The sequence below is a fragment of the Eptatretus burgeri genome, chromosome 1, assembly GCF_056783735.1.
Source record: "Eptatretus burgeri isolate ZD-2024b chromosome 1, Ebu_testis_v1, whole genome shotgun sequence".
Classification (NCBI taxonomy): Eukaryota; Metazoa; Chordata; class Myxini; order Myxiniformes; family Myxinidae; genus Eptatretus; species Eptatretus burgeri.
In genome coordinates, this window is record NC_140961.1 from 48,462,754 (window position 1) to 48,475,914 (window position 13,161).

The 13,161-nt window shown below is 42.8% G+C and overlaps 1 protein-coding gene across 1 annotated transcript in view; it reads left to right on the plus strand.

Annotated features, from left to right (window-relative positions):
* Positions 1-13,161, plus strand: part of LOC147034433 (forkhead box protein J1-like) — a 96,420-nt gene continuing 83,259 nt past the window's right edge. Inside the window, exons 1-4 of the mRNA XM_085883075.1 lie at positions 1-137; positions 1,595-1,715; positions 10,970-11,115; positions 11,207-11,420. Of these exons, the coding sequence (XP_085739201.1) occupies positions 1,641-1,715; positions 10,970-11,115; positions 11,207-11,420 (435 nt within the window). The 5' untranslated portion in view covers positions 1-137; positions 1,595-1,640. The remainder of the gene's footprint in view (positions 138-1,594; positions 1,716-10,969; positions 11,116-11,206; positions 11,421-13,161) is intronic.

Below are 13,161 nucleotides of genomic sequence, written 5' to 3' on the forward strand. Positions count from 1 at the left end.
AAGTGATGGCAATCGAGCTGGTGTTGCAACATCACGTATCTCTCCTGCATTCTGTGGAATATGAAGCTCTCAACATTGTTGGAATCTCCCGTGATGAGGCCGAGGCATAAGATCGATTGCTCAAACATTGCATGCAGGTCGGTGGTGGTCTCCATCTGTTTCTTTATCTCTGTCTGTCTCTCTGTCTCTCTCTCTCTGTCTGTCTGTCTGTCTGTCTCTCTCTCTCTCTCTCTCTCTCTCTCTCTCTCTCTCTCTCTCTCTCTCTCTCTCTCTCTCTCTCTCTCTCTCTCTCTCGCCCCCTGCTGGCTGCTGGTGAGTCGAGTTGAGTGTCATGGTGGCTGTGTGGTCTTGGTGAGCTGTGATATGCCCTGTATTTTTTGCCTTTCTATCCCTTTTCGCATCCTTTTTTCACTTCTTTTTCCTCTTTGTTTCCTTCTACTCATCGTTATTTGTGCCCCCACCCTCCCTTCTTCGTTCGACCTTTCCTTGCATCATCACCCCACTCCGCCCATCTGTCCTTATTATTTTGTGGTTTGCCTTTTCGGTCCATCCTTCCCCGTCCCCTCGCATTTCCCCTGTTCTCTCCTCACATACTTTTTCCCAGAGATGGAGAGAAAGAGCCCACAGCTTCTTTGTGGATACCTTTTACTTGGCGGCCCATCCCGGTCCTTCAACTGATCGTTTTTTTCTTCACTGTAGCTGTGTTTATTTCCTTTGGAACCCTTTCTCGGCTCATATTTAATTACTGCACGAGAGCAATCACCCCTCCTCCCCCTTCCTAAACATGACTTTGTATTCCCGTTATTCGGCATTTGAAGCATTAACACGAAAACATGGCGTCGTCTGTGTCCCGCCCGATGATGTCAGCGTCGAGGATCTCGTTTCGCTACGGGAAACATCGTCGGTACTCACAAAGTTCGTGCCCCTCCCGAATGAACAAACGTGTGGTAATCTTCGTGTCTGAGACAGAACTGGTTCACGAAATCGTATCTACCAGACTATCAACAGATGACGGACATTTTGTGCTCGTCTCCTCTCTGGACACACGGGCCGTGAAGGTCATGATCTCGAACGCTCCTCCTTTCCTGAGGAATCAGACGCTGATCTCCGAACGATCTCGTTATGGTTCTGTGGTTTCTCAGATCACCATGTTACCTTTACGTAGCCAGGACGATCGGACGAAGCATGGGATGTCTTTTCGGAGACAAGCTTATGTGGTGCTTCCTCCCTCTAACGCTGAAAGAACCTTGAATATCGTTTTAAAACTAAAAATTGATAATCATGATTACCAAGTATACGTAACCACTGACACCTTGAAATGTTTCGAATGTGGTAATTTCGGACACTTGAAACGATCTTGCCCAAAGGCGACTTCGTCAAACGATGAAACAAACCTCGTCAACAAGGATACGTCCTCTTCTTCTTCCTCGACTGTGAAGGAAGCGAATCCCGTGTCCAGTAATAACGCCCAGTCCTCCCAGCCCGATAGTCTAAACAGCAAAACGAATGTTTGGGATGGTTTCACTCAGAAGTCGATTAACCCAGAAGAAAGCAGCATTTACAAATGAGGAATCTGTCGGTAATGTTCCCGCAGTTGTGGCTGACGTCACTCTACAAGGCTTACCCGGAATGGACCCGGAATGGACCCGGACCCCGGTACTTACGGAATGGAACCGGTACCTCCGCTCCGGCCAACAAGTTTACCCTACTTGCCGGTGAGGACATCGAAGTCTCCCTCACAGAGACTGCTTTACCTGTAATCGAAGTAAACAAAACTGTTTCACTCGTTAAAAACTCTCCTATTGGAAAGTCCATTGACGGTGATACACAGACCACTAGTGATGAACCTGCTGTCACTTTGGTTAGGCCTAAGTCACATTTGCCACGGCGGCCGTGGGGTCTTCAAAATCTACAGCCACTAGCAATTATACGGCGGCCGCAGTATTTTCACGGTCACACAATGTAGCAGTCACATATGTTTTTATTTTTCGGGGAGCCGCACGGCGTATTTATAAATTGTGGAGACCGAAAACGTGGGGTTGCCGTACGGTCTTTGATTTGATGTCGCACGGTGACCTTAAGGGGGCCCTGCGGCGGCCATAGAACTTTCAAGGCAGACCCAAGGTAGCCTCAAGGTGCCCGCAAGGCGACCGCAGGGGGGCCGCAGGGGGGCCCTAAAGCAAACGTGCGGCCAGACGGACGGTAACGAATGGGTGAATTTTTTTTTTTTACCAGTTTTTTTTTTTTTGGCTTGTCGAATTGCTACGGCGAACGCAGAAATGAAAAAAGTTATAACTCCGCGTTATAATTCCACAGCGACCTTACGACCTGTAAAATATAGCCAAACTGCGTAGGGCCACCCTGAGGCCACTGCAGAAACTCTGCGGCCGCCGCACGTTTCTGTCAATTCAGAGGGCGTATGGCTGCCATATCCTCAGCATAGAGCAAATGTGACTTAGGCCTTAATGTTAACCCTGAATCCTTGTCAGCAGGAAATAGCGAAACAAATGTTAACCCTGTTACTGCTCCCAGTCCATCATGTGAAGAAGCTGGAAATGCAGGAAATGTTAAAATGGATGTTTTACGAGAGACCCCCAAAGTATTATCTACCTCCATGCCGTTGGAGGTCGATAACAATGTTACGGTCGAGGGAAGCGATATGGCTTTATCCGCTGATGGTGTTTCCGTTTCATCAACTCCCCCGGTTATTTCCGTTACTTCACCAGGAGATGTTCCCACAATGGAAGAGCATATAGACGTAGTAACCAGTACAGATCCGTGTATCAATACTGACCACAGTATCGATATGCAGGACTGTACAAGCTTGTGTGACTCGGAAACTAAAACTGACTCTGACGAATCTGACCTGGAGGAAACAAACAGAAACAGTCAGGTGGAAACGGTGGAGAAGCCGACCAGTCAAGGTCCTACCTCCTCTGAACAAGTAAGACTCTTCTTACAAAATACATACAGGAAATGCGATATAAACCTGACGGAATACTTTCCAGATCTACCGTCCTTCCTCGAGTGTGCTCAGGCTATCGTACGTAAGCCTGACTTATTCAGTTTCCACCAGACACACTGTCACCGCTTTAAAAAAATTGATCGCCAAGGCAAAAAGCGATTCTAATCAACTATCCCACTTCTGATCTTATTCTCAGAAGCTATAAGTTTCCTCATGGCCAGTTTCAAGATTGGAACAATAAATGTTAATGGTGGTGGGAGTCCGCTCCGCAAGATCCAAATTAATCAGCTGGTAGAGGTCAAAGGTCTTGACATAGCTTTGTTACAAGAGACCCATGCTGTTCAATCTGTTCAGGCTTTGTGGCAACTATTTATGGACAAGGAATGCTTCTTTAGGCCTAAGTCACATTTGGCACGGCGGCCGTAGGGTCTACAAAATCTACGGCCACTAGCAATTATTGGGCGGCTGCAGTATTGTACATCGGTACAATACTGTGAGGGTTAGGGTTTATCACTGGGTCAGATTTAGCTCGTTCAATCAGTGCTGTGGATTTATTCGTAGTTTCTACTCAGTGAAGCTTCTTGCTTGAGATCTGTGACTGGCAAAACATACAGAGCTTCCAGTCAATAGTTGTTTGAGAACTTCTTCTTGTTGGAGCTGTGATGTTTGAGCTGGTAGATGGTACAGATGCTGGTTGTCGTTTATTCCATAGTCTATCCAGTTTGCTATCCGATGTAAACACAGAATAGCAGGATTTGTGCCACTTAATTTCGAGAGAGTTAAAATTATCCAACGAGAGACCATCTAGTCTGTCCAGCACGTCTGAATACCTGTGGTCACCCAATTTCCTTCTTTGTTGTGCAACATCTTTGGTTCTGGTTTTTCCATCAGTGGAGGCTTGGCAAAGGTTTCCTGAACTGCTTTGACAAAAGAAGCACCCATTCTTGTTTTCAGTCAGTGTGCTGCCTCTTGGTGGTCCTTCTGGTGGAATCTTCACTCATGATTATTGTGTCATCAGTTGAGAGCCTGCAAAAGAAAAGACAAAAATGTAATTCGTTGTATACAGTAAAATGTATACAGGTTATACATTGTAATAATTTTATTATATTATTATATATTTGTATGTAGATTTATATAATATAGGTGCTTTTACGTTTTGCAGTCTGGTGTTGCTAAATCAAATTTATTTCACTGAATTAACCTAAAGGCGCTATCATACCTTGACGATTTAGCCAGCGTATGCCGACATATGAAAAAATTTGTTTAAAATGCTGGCACACGTCAAATACATTTTGGGTAAGTTTGTATACGTTAAGAGCATGCTGAAGCATGCTGGCATACGTCGTAGTACACCGAGCTCGTCGACAAATTTTAACATGCTCAAAATTTTTCGACGTATGCCAGCGTATGACATATGTTCCGCATACGCTGACCATAAGTTGTAGGCACGTTACGCGATCGTTGACACACGTCGACAAACGTTACTTGTAAGTTACTCATAAGTCGAAACACGTCGAAGTAATGTTCAGCGTACCCAAAACCTATTTCTAACCTATGAGTAACGTGCTTACGTTACTTTTGGTATATTACATGACCTATGTGTAACGTATCTCCAACGCATATTGACGTATGTAGACGTATTTGATTGACGTCTTCCGGACGACCACAGAACTTACTGAACGTGTTTCTAACTTACAGCTACCGTATAATGGCGTATTGGCAGCGTTTAGGGGAATTGGTATATAAAAATGGGGTTCACAGGAGGAACCCGTCAGTGTTTCAGACTCCGTGTTTTTTTTTCTTTCTTTGGCATGACGGTGATGTTGACACTTCGATTTCTAATGCGGTTATAATTTAAATCGTTGAGCGGCAGCGATTTAAATCTTGAGCGGCAGCCTATGAATAGCCTACGCCACGTGATCGTCGACGATACGCTGCCGCACACTATGCATACATTAGACTATCGTTGGGCATACGTTGTGAACGCCGAAAACATGCTAAGCATTCGTTGGTATATGTTATCTATAAGTTATCGAAACGTTCTGTGTACGTTACTAATACGTTATGCGTTTGTCCAACTCGTTATGAATATGCCAAAAACTTTAAAAAACATCAATAGTTTAGCGTAGAAAAACATTAAAAAAATAAAAGCCGAAGAAAACTTCGAAGAATGCTGCAAAGAAGTCTACTGGCCGTGGCCATGGATGCGGACACAAGGAGGATCCATCATCGCCCACACCCTTCCCATCACAGTCACCTACTACTACTGACATGGACCTACTACCACTACTACTGCTACTACTACTACTACTACTAATGACACGCTCACCTACTACTACTACTGATACTACTGACATGGACATGTACTCACCATGGAGTCTGAAACCCTGATGGGTTCCTCCTGTGAAGCCCATTTTTATATACCAATTCACCTAAACGCTGCCAATACGCCATTATACGGTAGCTGTAAGTTAGAAACACGTTCAGTAAGTTCTGTGGTCGTCCGGAAGATGTCAATCAAATGCGTCTACATACGTCAATGTGCGTTGGAGATACGTTACACATAGGTTCAAAGTACATTACTCATAGGTTAGAAATAAGTTTCGGGTACGCTAAACATTACCTCGACGTGTTTTGACTTATGAGTAACTTACAAGTAACGTGTGTCAACAATCGCATAACGTGCCTACAACTTATGGCCAGCGTATGCAGAACGTGTGAGTCATACGCTGGCATACATCAACGTGCGTTGGAGATACATTACTCATAGGTTAGAAATAAGTTTCGGGTACGCTAAACATTACCTCGATGTGTTTTGACTTATGAGTAACTTACAAGTAACATGTGTCGATGTGTGTCAACAATCGCCTAACGTGCCGACAACTTATGGCCAGCGTATGCTGAACGTGTGAGTCATATGCTGGCATACGTCGATAAATTTTGAGTATGCTTAAAATTTGGCGACGTGCTCGCCGTACTACGACGTATGCCAGTGTGCTACAGCGTGCTCTTAACGAATACAAAACTTACCCATAACGTATTTGGCGACGTGCCAGTGTATTCGGCAAATTTTTCATATGTCAGCATACGCTGGCTAAAACGTCAAGGCATGTGACAGGGCCTTGACACTTCGATGTCTAGTGCGGTTATGATTTGAATCATCGAGCGGCAGCCTTTTAATAGGCTACGCCACGTGATCGTTGGCGATACGCTTCCACGCTGTGCATACGTTAGACTATTGTTGGGCATACGTTGTGAACGCCGACAACACGCTAAGCATTCGTTGGTATAAGTTATCTATAAGTTATCAAAACGTTCTGTGTACGTTACTAATATGTTATGATACGTCCAACTCGTTATTAATACGCGAAAAACTTGAAAAAAAACATCAATAGTTCAGCGTACGCCAGCATTTTACATACATTTTGAGACCTTGCCATATGCTGGCTAAAACATCAAGGTGTGACAGCCCCTTAACCGAGGTTAGGTTTCGTTTATCAATTGGCAACACCAGACTGCAAAACGAAAAAGGCCCATAATATATTATATAAATTATATATAAAATTACATATAATTTACCATATATCATATATATTATATGATATATATATATATATATATATATATATATATATATATATATATATATATATATATATATATATATATATATATATATGAAGACCACAAGGGGAAAACCAGAGATGTCAGGATACGTCAATTTTGAACAAACTGAAAAACAAAGTTTCAAGACTTTGGTGGACTGTTTAATAACTGTCATATAGATTTCTTTTCCAGTAAAAGGAAGAGTACTCATTGGCCGATCAAATTAAGCATGTAGCATTTGCCAAGCTTCTTTGTTATTTAATTTAAGAGCAAAGAACAAATCAATGTTGCAAACTGACATCACTGGTTATTCCCTTGTTTAATAAATGCCATGCAATTTTAACCCAGGATGTGTAGCAAATTCATGCTTGTTGGTTAGTAGCATACATTACATGACTTTGGTGATCACAGATTATTGTTTTCGACATTAAACGGTCATTGTTTTTTGTTTGATTGGTGTTCAATGCCATACTCAAGGGTATTTCGCTTCTATGACGACAGATTCTCCATTTCTTACTCCGTACTACTTAATATGATGGAAAACCGGGAGGAAACCAAAGATAAACTACCCCCGCGATCGCCGAAGTCACCTCATGTGACTCCCTCATATACCTAAGCAGGTTGATTGGGCGGTGGGTACATCGAATGAAGATGGGTACTCAGACGCGCTAACCATTAAGCCACGGCGTAGGTCCCATAAAAGTCACAATAAAGGTTTGACCAGGCTTGAACCATGATATGCACCAACTACGGAGCCCATGATATAACCAAATAGGCCAATGTAGTGCTTAGAGTTTATGCTGTGAAAGTTTTACAACCTTTCATTTTTTAGTTTCTCAACTCTGAATATTATGGTGGAACAGTTAACATGAATGAAAGGGAGATAACCAGGACTAAAGTACTGACAACTCTGGGTTTCTACTTGTTCAGCTTTGACAACACTTGTTTTTTCATTGCACGGCTAAACTTTAACCATATAAATTATGTGACACCCCTGGTTATTTGTTAAAGTAATATTGTGAGAGGAAACCTTATGTTGACAACTATTGGCAGGTGCAATAACCCTGAAATTTATAAGAAGTGGCATCTCTGGTTTTCCCCTTATGGTCTTCATATATATATATATATATATATATATATATATATATATATATATATATATATATATATATATATATATATATATATATATATATATATATATATATATATATATATATATATATATAATCTCTTCCATACCTTTATTTTGGCATATTACATGGCTATATTTGGATGACTTTGAATTTTGACCTTTTTGGGGGCACAAAATGACCTTTAAGGTCAAAAATTATAGTGGCATCTACCCTAGTGTTTCTGTCTGACCTATGACTGATTAATTTAGCATGGGTGCCGGCTATTAACATTCCATGCAGGTAAACGTTTTTTTTTTGAAGCCTTTTTGCTTCTTGGCTGGTCTACAAATCTTGGTTTTCTACTTTTTCTTTTTTTATCTTGCATGAAAATGTGACTCCCATTTGGGGGCTTTCTTTTCTATTTTTATAATAAAAAGATCTCTTTCTCTTTCTCTTTCTCCACACACACACACACACACACACACACACACACACACACACACACACACACACACACACACACACACACACACACACACACACACACACACACACACACACACACACACACACACACACACACACACACACACACACACACACTCTATTCTCTAACCAAGCTCTCTTAGTCCTAGGACCCTTTCAGCATCTCCATGATGCACGTGTTCTTCCAGTAACTCCTTCAAGGTTAAACTTCCAAAATCCAGGTGGACCACACACCTCAACTCCTTTGTTCCTTGCTTCTCCTGTTTTGTACGGAACGCCATTCAAAGGCTATTCCTTCCCACTCTTCCCTCCAGTACTTCCAATTGGGCAGTGCACTGAGACCTCATGTCATCCCCATCCTGACCCATGATCTTTATTACCCCATTAATCTTTCCTCACTCAACCCTCTTACTTGCTGGTATAAGTGCTTCCTCTCCTTCTCTCTTTGTCACTTCTTTTCCTGTTCATTACTCCCTCGCTGGTTGTGCCCAATTGTTGACCTGCCACCCCATGATCAATTTCACCTTGCTCTTCCATGAACCTCGTTTTATGGAGGAAAAATGGTCTTTTATCCAAGGAGTGCGTGTCGGGAAACCTTGTACACGTATCTAGAGGCGCACAACCATGGTCTCATTTACACTCACGGACAAATCAACACACGTTGTATAAATTACAGGTAAACAGCACCTTACACAATGGGGAGGAAGGTATTATGACCGCGTGATTCACTATGTAACATAGAAATCGCATGCTTGTGGTAACCTGAAAATAGACTTCATAAATACGATGATGCTGACCTGAGCGAAAACGCGATTACAACAGGTACAACAACCTCTCCCTCGATTGTCTGTGTTTACAAGTTGTTTACAATAAACCACATCAGACGGAATGACACCATGGCTGAGTCAGATTTTCAATGTAAGTCCCTCACCAGATAACTCATGGTATATATTTCAATGTAATTCTCTCACCAGGAAACTCATCGTAAATATTTCAATGTAAATCCCACACAAGGTAACTCACGGTAATGATGTCAATGAAAACCCCTCACCAGAGAACTCATGGTAAAGATTTCACTGAAAATCACTCACCGGGTAACTCATGGTGAAGATTTCAATGGAAATCCCTCACCTGAGAACTCGTGGTAAAGATTTCAATGCAAATCCCTCACCAGAGAACTCATGGAAAAGATTTCAATGGAAATCCCTCACCAGATAACTCATGGTAAAGATTTCAATGTAAATCCCTCGCCAGATAACTCATGGTAAAGATTTCAATGTAAATCCCTCACCAGGTAACTCTTGGAAAAGATTTCAACGTAAATCCCTCACCAGGTAACTCATGGTTAAGATTTAAATGTAAATTCCTCAACAGGTAACTCATGGTGAAGATTTCAATGTAAATCCCTCACCAGGTAACTCATGGTGAAGATTTCAATGTAAATCCCTCACCAGATAACTCATGGAAAATATTTCAATGGAAATCCCTCACTAGATAACTCATGGTAAAGATTCAATGTAAATCCCTCACCAGATAACTCATGGTAAAGATTTCAATGGAAATCCCTCACCAGATAACTCATGGTAAAGATTCAATGTAAATCCCTCACCAGATAACTCATGGTAAAGATTCAATGTAAATCCCTCACCAGATAACTCATGGTAAAGATTCAATGTAAATCCCTCACCAGATAACTCATGGAAAAGATTTCAATGGAAATCCCTCACTAGATAACTCATGGTAAAGATTCAATGGAAATCCCTCACCAGATAACTCATGGTAAAGATTTCAATGGAAATCCCTCACCAGATAACTCGTGGTAAAGTTTCAATGTAAATCACTCACCAGGTAACTCATGGTGAAGATTCAATGTAAATCCCTCACCAGATAACTCATGGTAAAGATTCAATGTAAATCCCTCACCAGATAACTCATGGAAAAGATTTCAATGGAAATCCCTCACTAGATAACTCATGGTAAAGATTCAATGGAAATCCCTCACCAGATAACTCATGGTAAAGATTTCAATGGAAATCCCTCACCAGATAACTCATGGTAAAGATTCAATGTAAATCCCTCACCAGATAACTCATGGGAAAGATTTCAATGGAAATCCCTCACTAGATAACTCATGGTAAAGATTCAATGGAAATCCCTCACCAGATAACTCATGGTAAAGATTTCAATGGAAATCCCTCACCAGATAACTCGTGGTAAAGTTTCAATGTAAATCACTCACCAGGTAACTCATGGTGAAGATTCAATGTAAATCCCTCACCAGATAACTCGTGGTAAAGTTTCAATGTAAATCACTCACCAGGTAACTCATGGTGAAGATTCAATGTAAATCCCTCACCAGATAACTCATGGTAAAGATTTCAATGGAAATCGCTCACCAGATAACTCATGGTAAAGATTTCAATGTAAATCACTCACCAGGTAACTCGTGGTGAAGATTTCAATGGAAATCCTTCACCAGATAACTCATGGTAAAGATTTCAATGTAAATCCCTCACCAGATAACTCATGGAAAAGATTTCAATGGAAATCCCTCACTAGATAACTCATGGTAAAGATTTCAATGTAAATCACTCACCAGGTAACTGGTGGTGAAAATTTCAATGTAAATCTCTGAACAGGTAACTCAATGTAATCCAATCATATTAAAATGTAGTAAAATCATTCCCCCGTTCACCATCTCGTGTGTCCTTCAGGCTCCTAGTCCGTCCGTCGCTCGTTATTTACACTGTTTGAGCGTTGACCCACTGTGGTTAAAATCAAACTATTTTTTTTACAGACACGCAGTCCGCGACCTGTGTGCGTTGGTCCTTCCCACCACAAGTTTCAATCTCCTCGGCCACGACGTCCACCTGCACTTCCCATCATTTCATGGAGGCGCGCGCCCTCTCGAGGCGATCGGACGTCACACAAAGTAATTCTCAGGTGCAGTGGGTGACGTCATGTCGGGTGAGCTGACCAATGGGCGTGCTCGTGTTGCCTTTTAAAGCATTGTGGGGGGGCTTTGTTGGCGCAGCGCGTTCACTTGGTGCGTGCGGGATGCGCGCGCCGGGGGGACGGGGAGCGCGCACCGAGTACTTGAAGAAGAGGAGGCAAAAGAAGAAGAAGAAGAAGCGAGATTCCCCTGCATCAAAGTCTCTGGTCCAAAAGCTCGGATTTTAAGGAATTCCCCGAGCGTTATAAAAGCTCTTCTGCTGAAAAGTCTCCTCCTGGGGAGACTGATTTGGCCGGTAAGATTTTTTATTATTATTATTATTATTATTATTATTATTATTATTATTATTATTAGTATTATTATTATTATTTACACCTTTACCTGAATACTGTATATATGTTTTCCAGATATTGAGAAAAAAATTTTTTAGTAATTCTAATTTCGTTATGTAAAGTTTAATATCGAACATGTTCGGCGAACTTCAGTCACAGATGTATTTCAATTACGATGAGCACTTGTTGCAGTCATAAAAAGATGTTTCCCCACCCGACTATGAACTATCCGATCGGTGTTTCCCAGGTCATCGCAAAGTGCACCGTCCTTCGAATGCACGCTCAGCTGGGTGTCCCTTCTGGTGGTAGTAGTAGTAGTAGTAGTAGCAGTAGTTGTAGTTGTTTCAATCCCATCACTGTCTCAGCATGACGTAGATTGTGTGGAACATTGAACGAACGGGAAAGGAACCGATCCGTGTTTTGAACTCGAGGAGTTGTGAATATAAATAATTGAAGATGTTCAAATGATGCATTTTCCTTGCGCTCGATGGAGCCGATTTAAGGGTGAAGGTTCAATCTGCACACGTCTCACCGATTCGGACCACTTTGTCCACATTGATCAATGGAGTGAGTAGGAGGACTCGAGCCCATATTTGCTGAAGATGTCGTAACTTGTCGATGAAGTCTGTGGGTTTTGTTTATCCAAAAGTTGACAAACAAACAAACCATTTTTCCCTCGAGATTCTTCCTTCCGAACATGCATCGATCACATCATTGTCTCCATCGGTCATGTCTAGTTTAATGCGGGGACATTCATGTCACATGTTCGCACACAATGATGGTCTGTTTATTTACAACTACATTATAGAGGGAGGAAGATGGAAATGGACGGACAAGGACGAAGGATTGCAGGGAACGATTTTATCTCCACCGCAACTTGCTTTTGTCGCGTTCCTTACAGTTGAAGATTTGAACCATCACATGAGGACCCCGTGTCTTTTAAAAGAAATCAAGGTTGTAATTCAGGCAACTTTCTCGCTCATGCTCCTTCCCATCATGAGGTATATAAAGTGAGCAAAGTGAAACTTTCTCCAGACATGGTTCGGTTTCTTCCCCATTCACTTTGTTTAACATTTGACGCATGCTGGGGGAGCAGTCGGATTGAAACAACACTTTTTATGATATTCACTTTCGCCTTCATACCTTTGTTATACCAACACGTTTCCAAAGTTTTCAGCGAATCCTTTCATCAGGGTTCCATCCACTATCCATGTCCAGTGTCTTCGTCTGGAGTACCCGTCGGGGGTTCCGTCTGGAGTACCCGTCGGGGGTTCCGTCTGGAGTACCCGTCGGGGGTTCCGTCTGGAGTACCCGTCGGGGGTTCCGTCTGGAGTACCCGTCGGGGGTTCCGTCTGGAGTACCCGTCGGGGGTTCCGTCTGGAGTACCAGTTGGGGTTTCCGTCAAGCGTCCCCATCAGGGGTTCCGTCCAGCGTCCCTGTCTAGGTTTCCGTCCGGATCCCCGTCGGGGTGTCCGTCCAGAGTCCCCGTCGGGGTGTCCATCCAGAGTCCCCGTCAGGGTGTCCGTCCAGAGTCCCCGTCGGGGTGTCCGTCCAGAGTCCCCGTCGGGGTGTCCGTCCAGAGTCCCCATCGGGGTGTCCGTCCAGAGTCCCCGTCGGGGTATCCGTCCAGAGTCCCCGTCGGGGTATCCGTCCAGAGTCCCCGTCGGGGTATCCGTCCAGAGTCCCCGTCGGGGTATCCGTCCA